The sequence below is a fragment of the Rhinatrema bivittatum genome, chromosome 5 (assembly GCF_901001135.1).
Source record: "Rhinatrema bivittatum chromosome 5, aRhiBiv1.1, whole genome shotgun sequence".
Lineage (NCBI taxonomy): Eukaryota > Metazoa > Chordata > Amphibia > Gymnophiona > Rhinatrematidae > Rhinatrema > Rhinatrema bivittatum.
In genome coordinates, this window is record NC_042619.1 from 32077973 (window position 1) to 32095275 (window position 17303).

Genomic DNA, 17303 nt, shown 5'->3' on the forward strand with positions numbered 1-17303 from the left:
CTATAAGACCAGAAGTTAATTATGAAATGGATTCAGTCGTTAAGCTTAGAAATGCAAAAAAATAACATATGGAAATAAAAGGTATAATCTTGCATAAGGTCCCTTAAAGATATACCTTTACAGGGTTATAATGACATTTTCATATTGGTTTCTACTTCAATTATACATACATTGATTTCTATTTAATTTATTTAATTTTGTTACTTCTGATTCAGTTTTGATTTATAGTTCTGCTATCATCGCAGTGGTGCGGTTTTGCCCGCCATGATAAGGCCACACCACCCACAATCGCCCCCATAATGACACGGAAAATGGTGGTATTTCCTGCAGTGCTGCTGGCAATAATGTGGAAAACATTATCGCCGGCAGCAATGCCGAGCCATAACTACGCCCAAATCCCATCCAAACTCCTCCCCTTCCCCTAATTAGCATGGCATTGCCACGATAACAGCCCGTCGCAGAATAAAGAACGACCCAGTTAATTAGTTAGCAAACTTTAGGACAGCTCTTTGACTCAAGCAGACTTAGCCAGCTAAGTCGTCCAACTAACTCATCTCCTTCCAGTTATGTGCCTGAATGGCCCCTAAATTATCCAGCTAAATTCTAGCAATCTAACTTATTAGCCAGCTAGAATTTAGCTGGATATAGCCGGGTAAGTCATTTGGATAACTATTAAGTTATCATAAGGACATAAGAACATAAGAAATTGCCATGCTGGGTCAGACCAAAGGTCCATCAAGCCCAGCATCCTGTTTCCAACAGAGGCCAAACCAGGCCACAAGAACCTGGCAATTACCCAAACACTAAGAAGATCACATGCCACTGATTCAATTAATAACAGTGGCTATTCCCTATGTAAATTTGATTAATAACCGTTAATGGACTTCTCCTTCAAGAACTTATCCAAACCTTTTTTGAACCCAGCTACACTAACTGCACTAACCACATCCTCTGGCAACAAATTCCAGAGCTTTATTGTGTGTTGAGTGAAAAAGAATTTTCTCCAATTAGACTTAAATGTGCTACTTGCTAACTTCATGGAATGCCCCTTAGTCCTTCTATTATTCGAATGTGTAATAACCAATTCACGTCTACCCGTTCAAGACCTCTCATGATCTTAAAGACCTCTATCATATCCCCCCTCAGCCGTCTCTTCTCCAAGCTGAACAGCCCTAACCTCTTCAGCCTTTCCTCGTAGGGGAGCTGTTCCATCTCATTTATCATTTTGGTTGCCCTTCTCTTTACCTTCTCCATCGCATCTATATCATTTTTGAGATACGGCGACCAGAATTGTACACAATATTCCAGGTGCAGTCTCACCATGGAGCGATATAGAGGCATTATGACTGTCTAAATGGATTTTGAATATGGACCTCAGGAATTTATTCTTAGTCCTAGAAACATAAAATGAAAAATGTTGCCCAACTGACTTATTTTTATTCTACCTATTCTCACTGTTTTCATTCCCTGTGTCTTCTTTCTATTGTTATATTTATTTTCCCTATCTTTCTTTTAGTTTCCTGTTCTTGCTTATTTCTTTAATATGTTCCCCCTCCCCTACCATCCTTCTCCTTGATCCCAATCCAAAGCTTTGCCTGTTGGCCTGTAACATGTCACATATCAAATATCTTCAATCCAATCTTTCCTTCCATATGTCTCTCTTCCCTGTTCCTTTCTTTCCACATCCCCCATTCTCTCTTCTCTTTCTACCCCCCTCACTCCCTCAAATTTCTTCCTCATGTCTCTGAACCCCCCCTCCCACAAACACCAATCAAAAACAAAAAAAAAACCAGAAAGGAATTGGTAGGGTTGCCAACAGGTTGCACCCCCATTTCATGTACAGAGGTGCAGCTGTAATTTCATCAATTAAAAAATGAATAACTCTTCATATTGGAATAAGATAAAACCCAGGGCTGGTGCAAGAGGATTAGGCACCATAGGCACCTTCTGCCTTGCACCGCCCCCCACCAACCCGCCGGTTGCAGCCCCAACTCCAGGGGCAGGGACCACATGCTGCTGCTTCTCCACCCCTTGTGCCGCTAAAAGCTCTCTCTCTGCCCTTTGAGGAATTTCTCTATCCTGGGTACCCGCTCCTCGGGGGCCCTTTGCTTTCTTTCAGGTGCCTATCAGGGATCAGGTACTCGCTCCTCGAGGGCCTGCTCTCCCTGCCTCGGTGCCTGTATTCAACTACTTCTGCCTGCTGGGATCCCTGTCTATACAGCTACCAACTTAGTGAGTAATCTAACATTGTAAGTCTGTCTCATCTACAGATCAGCACTGGGAACCTGCAACCTGCACTCTTTATACTATCATTGCGAGTTGGGTCTCCTCTGCCGAGGGCCCCTGGACTGCTAACTCTGGATCACCTCACTACTGCCACCTCTGGTGGTATCATTCTGCTGAATAATAAAAGACAAATCTTTGTGTTTGCATGTCTAGAGTCTAGCCTTGTACTGTGGATCCTCATGGGACTCCTCCCTGTGAGAATGGTCATCACCACAGTACCCAAGAATCCACTCCAACACCTCAAAACCATAACACTGGGACATAAAGTGCCACACTCCCACCAAGTTGATCCTCCCTATCATTGCGATATAATTTGTACCCTGATATAGCACTGTCCCATTGGTTATCCTCCTTCCACCAAGTCTCTGAGATGCCAATTGTGTCAATCTCATCTTTTACTGCTATACACTCGAACTCTCCCATCTTACTTCTTAGACTTCTGGCATTGGCATACAGACATTTCAAAGTGTGCTTTTTGTTTGTATTAACAGCCTGCTTTTCAGTTGTTAGGGATAATCTGGAAATCATTAGCTTCAGTGATTTTTTACATATAGGCACATGGACTACGTTTGCTTTTATTGGGATGCCCTAACTCTCCTGTTTCATTAGTATCCTTCAAGGATACATTTCTCCGAACCATGCAATGCTGAGTGACTGTCGGCTTTTCCCCCTTGTTCTAGTTTAAAAGCTGCTTTATCTCCTTTTTGAAAGTTAGTGCCAGCAGCTTGGTTCCACTCTGATTAAGGTGGAGCCCATCCTTTCGGAAAAGTCTCCCCCTTCCCCAAAGGTTTCCCCAGTTCCTTACAAAACTGAATCCCTCTTCCCTGCACCATCATCTTATCCATGCATTGAAACTCTGGAGCTCTGCCTGCCTCTGAGGAACTGCACATGGAACAGGAAGCATTTCACAGAATGCCACCCTGGAGGTTCTAGATTTCAGCTTTCTATCTAAAATCCTAAATTTGGCTTCTAGAACCTCTCTCTCACATTTTCGTATGTCGTTTGGTGCCTGCATGTACCATGACAGCCGGCTCTTCCCCAGCACTGTCTATAATCCTATCTAGGTGACCCGTGAGGTCTGCCACCTTCGCACCAGGCAGGCAAGTTACCAGGCGGTCCTCACGTCCACCAGCCACCCTGCACATACCATGACTGCCGAATCCTGGTGATAGGACATTAAGGACTTCAGGACAATACAGGGTAGACAAAGAAGAAAACAAAAAGTTTAATATAATTTATAATGTGAATTTTTTTGCCTCGGCTTTGGTTTTTCTAAAGCACTCACGTGTAATTTCTTTATTATTAAAGTTGAAGCAGAAATGTAATGCTGTTGTAGGAGCACAGCCAATTTAACCATGGCACCCACTGGTCATCAAACTTGGTTCCTCTCCAAGCTCTTTTATTCTTCCAAATGAAGCAAAGCAGCCTCAGCACCATTCTCTGTCAATGCCACAATCACAGGGCAAAAACATTCCTTACAAGTCTGCTGTCAACGCACAATTAAACTCTGGAATTTGTTGCCAGAGGATGTGGTTAGTGCAGTTAGTGTAGCTGTGCTTAAAAAAGGATTGGATAAGTTCTTGGAGGAGAAGTCCATTACCCGCTATGAATTAAGTTGACTTAGAAAATAGCCACTGCTATTATTTATTTAGATTTATATTACTAGGAACAGTAACATGGAATAGACTTAGTTTTTGGGTACTTGCCAGGTTCTTATGGCCTGGATTGGCCACTGTTGGAAACAGGATGTTGGGCTTGATGGACCCTTGGTCTGACCCAGTATGGCATGTTCTTGTGTTTCTTATGTCTCTGTTGCACCTTCCAGCACTTCATTTTCTTTTTTAGTGGATTTTTCATTGTTTGTTTCTAAGTGATTCAGGCCGCAACTAGGGAAGCAAAATCCTATTGCACTACCTCCTCTGGTATGTTGCTAGACTCTGCAACACATGAAGGAGAGTGGTTCTGTCTTTATAAATTATTAGTTAACGTGGTAGAACGCTTACTTAGCTGTACAAAAAGGTAGAAGGATCAGCTCCTGTGGTTTCCATCTCTGCCTTTACTTATACAGGGGATATTTCATTTAGGCATTAGAAACAAAAATTTACTAACTCTAGAGGCAGTTAAGCTTGGGATCAAATACCTAGAGAGGTAGTAGAATCTACCGTCATTGGAAACTTTTAAAAACAGAGTAGAATAATCTCTCTCTGGAATAGTTTAGGTACAGTAGATAAAGGGCATGGAATGGCTCCCTAAGAGGAAAGGCTAGAGGTTAGGGCTGTTTCAGTTGGAGAAGAGATGGCTGAGGGAGAATAAAATCATGAGAGGTCTAGAACGGGTAAATGTGAATAAGTTATTTACTCTTTCAGATGGCAGGACTAGGGGACACTCCATGAAGTTAAGAAGTAGCACATTTAAAACAAATTGGAGAAATTTCTTTTTCTCTTAACTCACAATTTAGCTCTGGAATTTGTTGCCAGAGTATGTGGTTGGGGCAGTTTGTGTAGCTGGGTTTAAAAAAGGTTTGGATAAGTTCCTGGAGAAGTCCATTAACTGCTATTAATCAAGTTGACTTAGAGAATAGCCACTGCTATTACTGCCATCAGTTGCATGGGATATACTTAGTGTTTGGGTACTTGCCAGGTACTTGTAACCTGGATTGGCCACTGTTGGAAACAGATTCTAGGCTTGCTGGACCCTTGGTCTAACCCAGTATGCCAACTTCTAATGTTCTAAAACACAGTAAATCCTGCCTTGAGGCTGGGGGATGATGGACCAGATGATGTCCTGCGGTCCCTCCACAGGCATGGTGTTTTTCCAAAAAAAAACAAAAAACAAACCGGGAAAAAAAATTCACACACTGTAGAAAGGCAGCACTTCTTAAACATGTTGGCAACCACTTCCAGGACAGATGATCACGCAGGGCAGCTACAAAAAGTACTTATTTTATGATGAGGTCTTCTGAATGTCAAGTTTGATTTTCTGTGTGTATTGTAAATAGAAAGCATTGTATTGAACCAGTGGAGCTGCCTTTTAGGTATAGGACAGAAAAGCCTGTAGAAAATACAGTCTTGTTACTTTTGACCTGAAGACAATAGTGAACAGGTTTAATTTGAGGACTGGAAAGTTTAATTACTGTTGAGATGATTATTGGGTAAACAGAAGCACTCAAAGCTCAAATAACTTGCTGAAGGTCAGAAAAAGCTCCATTGATATAGTCAGGACTTGAACCCAACAATTCTTCTGTGTCCGTGTCCCATGGCTTAACTTCTGTACCACTGGTGCTCAACCTTTGTCACACACTGAATTTACCCCCATAGAGGCAAGACTTAAGGCAATTCCTCTCCATCAACATAGTCACACACTCTCTCGTTCTCCTACCTCTGTTTCTTATTGTTTTGCCTTCCCTTGTCTCTCTTTTTCCTGTTTGTCTCTCTCCTGCATACCTCTGCCTCTCTCTCTTAACTCTTTCTTTCTCTATACCATGTCTCTTCTCACATCCCCTTCTTCCTGGAGCCCTTCTTTTTTCATCCGCTTCTGCCTAGCTCCTCTCACTCCCCACAGTCCCTGCCTGCAAACTTTATCTTCCCTAGACAAACTGGGGCAGATTTTATAAATCTGCGCACACGCGTACTTTTGTTCGCGCACCAGGCGCGAACAAGAGTACATGGGATTTTAATAGATACGCGCGTAGCCGCGCGTATCTATTAAAATCCGGGGTCGGCGCACGCAAGGCTGCCCAAAATCGGCAACCTGCATGCGCTGAGCCACGCAGCCTGCCTCGGAGGGAACTTTCCTTCCACCCCCCTGCACCTTCCCTACCCTTCCCTTCCCCTACCTAACCCCCCCCCCCCCCCCCCGGGCCCTATCTAACCCCCCACTACCTTTGTCGGCAAAGTTACGCCTGCTGGAAGCAGGCGTAACTTTGCGCGCGCCGGGCCAGCTGCCGCGCTCCATGTTCCGGTCCGGGGGCTGGTCCGGAGGCCGCGGCCACGCCCCTGGGCCAAAACCACGCCCGCGGCGCCGCCCCCGAAACGCCGTGTCACTCACGACACCCCCCCAAAACGGCGCATCACTCCCGGCACGCCCTCGACACACCCCTCCATGCAAGCCCCGGGACGTACGCGCATCCCGGGGCTTGCGCACGCCGCCGAGCCTATGCAAAATAGGTTCAGTGCGCGCACGGAGGGGTTTGGGTAGGTTTTCGGGGGGTACAAGCGTATCTTACGCGCGTACCCCTTTGAAAATATACCCCACTGTGTCCGGTTAAAGAATTTAAAACGAACCGCCATCGCAATGCACCCTGGTTTACTAATACCCATCGGAATAAATAATGTGAATTAAGGAAGCTAGAACGTAGATGGCGCCGTCACCCAAATTCTGAGAATTTATCCTTATATAAAAACTATCTCACAGCTTACCAAAATGAAATTTTGAAAACAAAAATACACTATATATATTTTCAAAATTGGCAATATCTTTCAATAAACCGGCTGAATTATATCAATTGATAAATCAGATTATAAAGCCCCCTTCAAATTCATCATTATTCCCAACAACAGATTCAGATTTGAATACTGCTGATATGTTTGCAAAATATTTTATTGACAAAATGAATAAAATTGGAGGTTCTATAACAGTCCCCACAAACATGATAGACGATGAATACTGCCCTGAGAACATCCCTTGGACTGAATTTAATAGTCACAGAGGACGACATAATTAAATGTATTTCAAATATGAACTCCTCTTCTTGCTTTCTAAATCCCTGCTCTACCACATTGTTAAAGCCAATAAAAGTTGATACCTCTAATTTTATTATGTAATTGATTAATGCCTCACTCAGTGAAGGCTACATTCCAGATTCCCTTAAAAGAGCAGTAGTTTGCCCTACTCTTAAAAAATTTGACAAATTATCAGCCAATATCATCTTTGCCATATATAGCCAAAATCCTTGAAATGTTGTGTCCTTAAACAGCTGACCCTCTTCATTGACTCCAATATCGTACTTGACCAATACCAATTTGGCTTCCGTAAATTTCATAGTACAGAACTATTATTGCTCTCTAGTTTTGACATAATTAAATGAGGTTTTGAACATGGTACAAGTTACATTATGGTGCTGCTTGACATCTCTGCAGCCTTTGATACAATAGACCATAGTATATGGGTGCATTAGGATTAACAGGCCATGAATTAGCTTAGTTTACCTCGTTTCTGTCAAATCGATCTCTACAAGTTAAGGCTGAGTCATACATCTCAACCTGGCAGACAGTAACATCTGGAGTACCCCAAGGCTCCACGTTATCAGCCGTGTTATTCAACATTTATATGACTCCTTTGTGCCAAATACTTGCAAGCCTTGGCCTACATGACAGATTATACGCAGATGATATACAATTTTTCTTTCCAATTAAATCGACATGGGCGCAAACTGAACAAGTCTGATTTAACTATCTTACCACTATTCAAAACTGTTTATCTCAAAACAAATTATCACTTAATATTCAAAAAACTGAAATAATACACCTAGCAAGATTTCCATTATGTATTGCTCCCACTGATCTTACTCTCAATGGTCAATGTATTTAAATGACAAAAACCATAAGAAATCTCGGTATTCAAATTGATCAATCACTAAGTATGAATGCTCAAATTAAAAATTTGATTCAGATATCATATCACAAATTGAAGTTATTACGTCACCTTAAACCATTTCTTGATTCCACTGATTTCCGTACTGTTTTATAGGAACTGCTGTTCTCTAGCATAGATTATTGTAATTCTCTCTTCATTGGTTTTCCCAAATATACCCTCTGACCACTACAGATCATTCAAAATTCTGCAGCTAGTTTATTGACTGGCACACCAATTGGTGAGCACATTACCTCAGTATTACAGCAACTTCGCTGGCTATGAATAACATTCCGAATTAAATATAAACTTGCCACAATTATTTACTCCCTTATCAATAATGTACAATTCTCATGGATAAACACCATCATGAAAATACACTCCCCAGCGAGATCACTCCGCTCAACAAACCAGAACCTGTTGGATATTCCCTTCCCTAAAACAGCACGTCTTGATGAAACAAGGGAAAGAGCACTATCAATAGCAGTTCCAATTTTCTGGAATTCGTTACCAAACGAAATGAGAAACCTGAAAGACCCTAGTTTTCATAAAAAAAGCACTTAAAACCTTTTTATTTAAGCTTGCATTTAATGATTAATTTTGTGTCCAAATTTTTTTTTTTTATTACTTGTTGTTATTCATTGAGGATTGTGTGTGACACCTTGATGTTCTGTTTTTTGGTTTGTTTTTTTTAACTGTGAATGTTATATTGTAACCCGCCCTGAACGTGGGCCAGGTGGGATAAAAATGTTTTAAACAAATAAATAAACTCAAAGGCTTCTTTTCTCAGTTTCCTCTCTTATCCTGCCCTCCCTGACTCATCTTATTCTCTCTCTTACTCTTCCTGGCACTTCTCTCAGTCCTTGCCCTTCCCCTCAACCCAACATCTAGCTCTTCCTCCGCCAGGCCTCCTCTGGCTTCGTGTGGGAATGGGCTTCTTCCTTTCTGCATCTGTGTGCTGGCATGGACAATACAGGAACAGAACGTTAAAGCTGAACTCCCGCTGAATCCCCAATCTGAGCGATTTTGGCCCTTTAACGAAATCTGAACTCAGAACCTCAAACCCAGAAGCTCACTTGAAGATTCTGTGTCTGAATTTTCTTTAATGCAAACTCACATTCCCATTATCTGAGTTTGTTCTCTTTGGGTAGTTCAGGTTTCTGACAGCTATTGCTTTTTTTTTTTTTTTAAATTTCCAAATTTTCTTTTTATACATGCCCCACCCCAGAAAGCATTTCCAGGAAAATCAAATACCCATCCCTGTCAGAAGGGCTGGAGGGATGTCTCTGAGGTTTGCCATTAACGCCACTCCTTCAAGCAAGTAAGGAAGTCTTAATAACGGCACCAACCTTAGCTGCCACACTGGGATAATGAGTGTCAGTCAGGCCACTGTTTTGCCTCTCTGTTGCCCACCACAAGCACGTCTCATTTTTTGCTGCTAACATTTACATATGGCTTTAACCAAGTTTACTGCACATCACCTAAGGACATGCAGAGGACCAACAAGCTGAAATGAAAGAAGTTTATTAGCAACCAGAATGACCTCATGCCTTTTGCTAACAAAGCTCAAGAAGATGCAGGCAACAAAACTTTATTGTGAGAAAAGGGCGCGGGAGCCAGGTGCTGCAGTCTGCAAACTATTCAGGGTGCATGAACTGATTATGAAGTTCACACCTTTTTAATGAACCGAGGCTGATTAAATTCTCTGACACACTTGACAAGCAAGGAAGACTGATGCCTAATCATGCTCCAGCAAAACCTCAGCAAGCAACCGAGGACACCGTGCAGGCTGCATTAGTGGAATCCATGAAGATAAAAATATACTGAATATTTTCAAATTTTACATAGTTAACAACTGAACTGCACAAAGACCACACCCCTGGTGAGACCTGCATGTCTGGTTTTCAACACCCAGCAATCATCTATGGGATGGATGGTTAAATCTCTAGCCATGCTCAAGGTACGCATTCAGAGGCTCTCAAAGCATATGCGCTGCCTGCAGGTTGCACACAACTGGATGCTTTCAGGAGTGCATGGCTGGTTTTCTTAGTAGCAATTAACAATCGCTGGCCCATTACCATCCAAAACATCAGCTGCATCAGTGCTCAACCTGAAAAATTCACTCTTGTGAAGCACCTCATAAATTATGAAAAACGACTGCTACAATTAACTGAAAATCAAATTTATTTGCAATAAACAGCAGGAGATGCATTGATTTTCATATTCCATGTTCAATGTACCCTTTTAAGCTGAAGGAATTCAACTAAAGTCAATAGGAGAAAGGCAATAAATATCTTAGACATTTTAATTCAGATCTATTTTTTGCTCTGCTGATTGCACTGTTTTGCTTTTCTTGGCACTTTCACTATGGCTAAAACAACTGAAAGCTGACTTGTGTACCTAGGGAATCCATACGAACAATTTCAAATATCCCAGATCATTAATCCACATCTGAAAATTGTTCGCCTTGTATTCTTAGGATCATCAAAAAATCATGAAGCAATAAGGGCGAAGGACTTTGTGCCTTGCCACCAGTGTGTGTATGTGTGTGGGGAAATGCAAGGTAGCCTCTGCCCCAACTTGTGGCTGGGCACAGGGATTCACTGGAGAAACCATGGGTGAGCACAGGATCCAAGCCCTCCCAGGGAGTTTTTCCTAGTGTGGAGTTAGAAAGAAGGTCAATTTTTCAAGGCACTTAAGGGTAGATTTTAAAAGGGTTACGCGCATAAGATACGCGCGTAACCCTTTTAAAACGCCCCTGCGCGCGCCGAGCCTATTTTGCATAGGCTCGGCGGGGCACGCAAGCCTCGGGACATGCGTAAGTCCCGGGGCTTCACTAGAGGGACGTGTCGGGTGGGCGGCGTGAAGTTCGGGGCGTTCCGGGGGGCGTGTCGGGGGGGGGGTGTGGTGCCGGCCCGGGGGCATTCCGGGAGCGCGGCTGAGGCCTCCGGAACAGCCCCCGGGTCGGGAGATGGCGCGCCAGCAGCCCGCTGGTGCACGCAAGTTACGCCTGCCTCAATAACGGTAAGGGGGGAGGGGTAGATAGGGCCGGGGGGGGTTAGGTAGGGGAAGGGAGGGGAAGGTGCGGGGGGGTGGAAGGAAAGTTCCCTCCGAGGCCGCTCCGATTTCGGAGCGGCCTCGAAGGCAACGGGCAGCGCGCGCAGGGCTCGGCGCGCACAAGGTGCACAAATGTGCGCCCCCCTTGCGCGCGCCTGGTGCGCGAACAAAAGTACGCGCGCGTGCTGTTTTTTAAAATGTACCCCTTAGGGTTTTCTTCTCTTCTGGAGCTCCAGCAGCCACAACAAAAGCTACATTCCATACAACAGATATAGTCCAAAAATAAATTTCTTTACCTGTTGCTGATAACAGGAAACAAAAGCCTTAGTGCACCAATAACACAGAACAATATACAGTCCAGTAGGATATAAATAAAGAGGTCCATACTCAAAAGTCATTCAGACGGATAATGTTAATAGTTATCCATCTAAATGGCTTACCTGGCATATTCAGCCTTTATCCATCTACATTCTAGCCGCCTAACTTATTAGCCGGTTAGAATTTAGACGGATAAGTTAGGGGCGCTCCTGGTGGGTAACTGGGAGGAGCTCAGTTAGCTGGCTAAGGTAACCGGCTAACTCCAAAATTCAGTTAGCTGGATGTCTTAGTTGGCTAAGTCTGGTCAAGTCAAAGACATGTCCTAAAGTTAGTTTGCTATAGTTATCCAGATAACTAATTAAGATAGCCGGCTATATTCAATAGTGTGCCTGCACTGTTGCCTATGCCTCCAAAGTTAGCCGAATAAGTTTATCCAGCTAACTTTGCCATCTGGACCTTGTCTGAATCTAGACCTCAAAGTCTCTCACATCAGTCTCTCTCTCTCACACCAGTCACCCCAACCAGTCTCTTAACCTAGTCAGCCCCTCAGACCAGTCTCTCTCATTTTCATACCAGTCACTGCCCCAACCAGTCTCTCTCACACCAATCATCCCCGACCAGTCTCTCTCTCACACCATTCACCTCCTCCAACCAGTCTCTTAACCTAGTCAGCCCTCCAGACCAGTCTCTCTCACTTTCATACCAGTCACCATCCCCAACCAGTCTCTCTCACACCAATCATCCCCGACCAGTCTCTCTCTCACATCAATCACCTCCTCCAACCAGTCTCTTAACCTAGTCAGCCCTCCAGGCCAGTCTCACTCACTTTCATACCAGTCACTGCCCCCAACGAGTCTCTCTCTCACACTCCAGTCATCCCCCAACCAATCTCTTATTTTCATACCAATCACCCTCCAACCAGTCTCTCTCACTTTCCCATCATTCACCTCCACTCCAGTCTCTCTTTCAGTCTCAGTCACTCCAGACCAGTCTCTCTCTCTCAATAGTCAACCTCGACAGTTCTCTCTCACACTTTCACACCAGTCAGTCCCCTGACCAGTTTCTCTCTCATACTAGTTACCTCTTCTAACCAGTCTCTCTCTGTCTCATACCAGTCATTTCCCCTGACCAGTCTCTCTCTCTCACAAGTCAGCCCCCAAATAGACTCTCTTTCTCAGTCTCGTATCTGTCAGCCTCCCAGACCAGACGTTTTCTCTCTCACACAAGTCACCTCTCCAGACCAGTCAGTCTCTCTCACTTCCACAAGTCACCATCCTGACCAGCCTCTCACTCTCACACCAGTTACACGTCCCTCAAGCCCTTCCCAGATCATTCTCGCACTCTCTCTCTCTTACCCCCACATCCTCCTCACCCAACCAAGCATTTGGAAGATTAGTGTAGTCTGAGTCAGTAGTCAAGTAAAAAGGGCTTGTGCTGCCTTCTCCATAGAAAGAGATGGCAAAACCCAGTGCAGAATGTTCCCTGTTCTCCAGCCTTCTCCCTGAATCCAAGCACCTCCTAACTGGGCTGAGGAGCGGGAAGAAGCCGGAATCAGCGACTGGCCACATTCAGAGGCCTGAGTTTGTCCCTGTGATGCTGCTGCTGAAAAAGGGGCCTGGCTCAGCGCCTTCTGCTCCCCAACCCCCCCCCCCCCCCCCAGTCCCCGGACCGTGTGCTGCAGTGCTGCTGCTTCAGCTCTCCCGTCTACTCCAACCTCTCCCACTTCGGCCGCCTCGCCCTTCCTCATTACAGAACCGCCTCTGGTTAAAATTAACCGGTTAGACTGGTTACTCAGCAGCTGTTTGAGAACTGACCCACAGTAACGAATTTTGAAATGCATTTCACCCATTTTGCGCTTATGGCAAAACTACTCCATGAAATAAATACCACGGTGGAGCGTTTCCACAGAACAGGTGGTGGTCTGGATTCCGGAAAACAAAAAAAAAAATGTAAACACTTCCTTTCAGCGTTCTTAAACCCTCAGCCTCCTACCCATGAGATTCACCCTGAAATGAGTCTGAAATGCATTCCATTTGGTTCCGGCTACACAGGGAAAGAAGTCATTTTCCAGGACCCTGTCCATGTGTAAACAAAGCATTCCCCATGGAAATGGGTTTGGTTTTTTTTCAAACTTGCCCATCCTTGCCTGTGGGTGGATAAATCTGTGCACACAGGGCCTGTATGTGCTCACTTTTACCCACAGCGTGAAGAGGCGTTCTTGCGGGCAGGGTTCCGAATGACGTGCGCAACTTTCGCATTTTTTAAAAAAAACAAAACAACCCTCCTCCATGCACGCTCTCTGGGGCGTAATTGCGTGCGGGATGATTTTTTTAAAGGGAAAGCACGTGCGAGCTTTCCCTACGTGAATGGGTCTAAAGTCTGCGGGTAGAAAGCACCCACAGACTTTACACCAAGGCAGGCAGTCACAAAATTACCCCCTTTACGGGCGGGACAATTTTTATGCAGATAAACAGCGTGGAAAAAAGGCCACCCTGATTCCCCTCCTCCCCCTCCACTGTGAGTAAAAGGACCCACGCTATTCACAGCTTTTACCCAGGGCGAAAAAGGAGCGGGTTAGCTTGGGGGAGGGAAAGTTCGCACGGGGCTTTCATTCTGAAGGCTCCACGCGTCCTTTCTGCATCTCCATCCGCTTCGAAGTGGGTGCAACTCTGTATGCAATTACGACGTTACCGGCTGTGCGCCGCCGGCCAAACTTTTAAAGGGAACACCCCTCCCCCCCAGTGTGGAGGGGGGGGGACTTCCCTTTGAAAATTAGCATGCAGACCCCTGCATCCGTACTGAAAATAGCCTGAGGACAAAGCCAGTGAATCTGAGAGCAAACAGAACACAAGAAGTGCCAGGCTGGGTCAGACCAAGGTCCATCGGGCCCAGTGTCCTGTCTCCGACAGTGGCCAGTCCGGGTCACAGGTACCCGTCGGATCCCCAATGGCTGATCTATTTCACCCCCAGTGATAAGCTCCATTTCTCCAAGAACCATTTATGGACTTTTCCTTCAGGAACTTCTTCAACCCTCTTATGAACCCCAGTTGCCTTGACCCAAGACCTCTGGCAACAGATCCCTTAGCGTGATTGTATACTGAGTCAATAAATACTTTCTATGATTTTCTAGTCTCATGGAGTGTCCCCTAGTCCCAGTGTTGTTTGGGAGGGAAAAATAACCGTTCCCTATTTACTTATTCCACCCCATTCATGATTTTATAAATCTCAATTTATATCCCCTATCAGTCGTCCCTTCTTCAAGCTAAAGATCCCTAATCTGTTTATCCTTTCTCTATAAGGAGCTTTTCTATCCCCTTTATCATTTTTGTCGCCCTTCTCTGTACCTTTTATATTCCGCTAGGTCTTTTTTGAGCTGGAGTGACCAGAACTGCACACGATACTCAAGGTACAGTCGCACCATGGATCTATACAAGGGCATTATGATATTCTCAGCTTTCTTCTCTCTTCCTTTCCAAATAATTCCTAACATTCTATTTGCCTTTTGGACCTCCACCGCCGCACACTGAGCCGAAGATTTCAGGTTATCATCCACTAAGGCTCTGAATGTCTTTTCCTGGGTGGTGACTCCCAACACAGAGCCCAGCATCATGTACCTGTAGTTGGGATTATTTTTCCCTACATGCATTACTTTGCACTTGTCCACATTAAATTGAATCTGCCATTTAGATGCCCAGTCTTTTAGTCTCATTAGGTCCTTCTGCAGTTCCTCACAATCTGCTGCTGTTTTAACGACTCAAAACAATTTTGCGTTATCTGCAAATTTGGTCACCTCACTCGCTGTTCCCTTTTCCAGGTCATTTATGAATATGCTAAATAGCACAAATCCCTGTATAGACCTCTGGGGCATTCTACTAACAACCTTTCTCCATTTAGAAAATTGATTAGTTAGCTCTAACCTTTGTTTTCTTTCTTTTATCCAGTTACTAATCCATAAAAAGGCATCATCTCCAATCCCATAACCTCCCAATTTCGATAACTCAAGCCACCTATTGCAACTTTTTTTTTCCAAATCTTTCATATATTAAGGCATTTGCTTAACTGAAAGGTGAGATACCCTTTACATTGTTTAGATTGGCTCAGTTATACCCCACAGCTGTTTTACACAGCTGTCATAGCATCACCCAGGGGTAGGCAACTCCAATATTCAAGTGCCACAAACAAGTCTGGTTATCAGGATTTAAGATTTTGGCACCCACAGTGTTGCCCCTTTCAATCTGTGCTAGTATATGTCCCTAAAGCAAGCAGAAGCAGGTTCTTCTTTGGCCTGGATATTTGGCACTGTCAAACTTTGGCACCCTAGCCTATGCTGGCTATGCCCAAATCTAGGCCTGAATGCTCATGAAATATACTTGCATGCATGGCTTCTATTATATGCAAACATATCTCATGCATATTCATTTTTGATTTCCTGAAAACTAGACATGTCTGTTGCACTCAATGACCGGAGTTGCCTATCCTTGGCTTAACTATTTTCTACAGTTAATATACTGGGGGGGAGAGGGTAGATGGCCATCCATACAAGCCATTGCGCCTTCCTGCCCATATAATGAAAGCATATAATTTACGGGATTTCAATATGCCCTTCCCCTTCTGTCAGAGCGATTTCCTCAATCAGTCATCTGAAAAAGTCTTCAGTCCTTCTGATATGGTCATACAGCATCTCAGCAATATTCTTGCCCTGGGCGCATTGAAAAAAAAAAATAAAGCAATACCGCTTCCAACACCAGAGTCCAGGCTTACCCGTTCGACAGAACTCATCCACCTCCTGGTGCACCATGTCTTTGATCCGATTACTGTAGGCCAGACGGGAGTCTTGGTCGTAAGCCTTCAAAGTCTCACTGGAACTGTAGGACTTCTGAGGCACCTTGCTCTCATCGCTCTCTGCCGAGGAGCTGGTATAGCGACGCTCTGTGTCGCGGCGCCTCGTCAGGGATCGGCAGGGCTTCCTTTCCTTCACATCCATGGCACTCGTGTCTGCCTCCTCAACATTAAAAAAAAAAAAAGCAAAGCCCGGGGGGGGCAAACAGATCAAAACGTCCTGCAAAACACAAGAGAAAAAAAAGAAAGCATTAGAGACCACTGTGCGCTCAGTACTCTGAATTTATGTTAAAAAAAAAAAAGTCATGTAAATACGTCTCTCCATTATATTCAGTCTGCCATGGAGTTTGGTAAATACAATTTTTGGATTGTTCTTTGCTGCTATAAAGCAATCAATTGCTAGGACAGCTCTCTCATTTAACTTCCCCACACATTAATCTGAAATGCTTTTCCACACTTATCCAAGTGTCTTCAAACCTCAAACTCGCTTGCAGAAAACTTAAATGATGGCTAGTTTGTATTCTTGGAAACCTCCACTGAGGTTTTGTTAGTTGGGGTCCGGATTTAAGTTTTGGGTAGAAGTAGAGGCAAAACATGTCAGTTTGCTTGCCCAGGTTTGAAATCGCACACATTTTTTAGGACTAATAATGTAATTTTCTGCAATTTAAGGAAGGAGAAAAAAATGCATAGGAAAAGCTGAGCAAAAAACCCCCAAAATCCTCTGCGAAAGGCACTGGGGGATTTTCTCCTAAAAACGCTACGTTTGAGAAGTGAGCCAAAAGATGTGGGTGGTACTTCAATACTGGGCAACCAAAACTGACCTGCAAGAATATTACGCTTTGTTTCTTTTGCCCAGAACTTAAAGCCGAGCCGAAGTGCTGATAGAAAATTATCCCAGAATCTGGTTACCCATGAAGAAAGGTTTTCTAGATGTTCAAAGTAAATTTAGTCTTGAATAATTCCACTCTGTAGCCCTTAGCTCGATATGTACCCCGTGTCCTCCCGAGCCCGCCACACTTCTGTTCAGCAAAGTGCAATGCAGTCCTTGCTTCCCCTTCATAAGCAGACTAGCACTCTGAATCGCTCCAAAAAAAAGTGTTAGGCTATATTGTATGATCATCACGTACCAAACACTGGAAACGGGGACGTGATTCGCTAAAAGGTAGTGCCAA

General features: G+C 44.3%; 1 protein-coding gene across 1 annotated transcript in view; it reads right to left on the bottom strand.

Moving 5' to 3' along the window:
• The window catches only part of TENM4 (teneurin transmembrane protein 4), a 954015-nt gene extending 937735 nt beyond the window's left edge, over positions 1–16280 (bottom strand). The window contains exon 1 of the mRNA XM_029602209.1: positions 16054–16280. Within this exon, the coding sequence (XP_029458069.1) occupies positions 16054–16276 (223 nt within the window). The 5' untranslated portion in view covers positions 16277–16280. The remainder of the gene's footprint in view (positions 1–16053) is intronic.
• Between the last annotated feature and the right edge of the window lie 1023 nt (positions 16281–17303).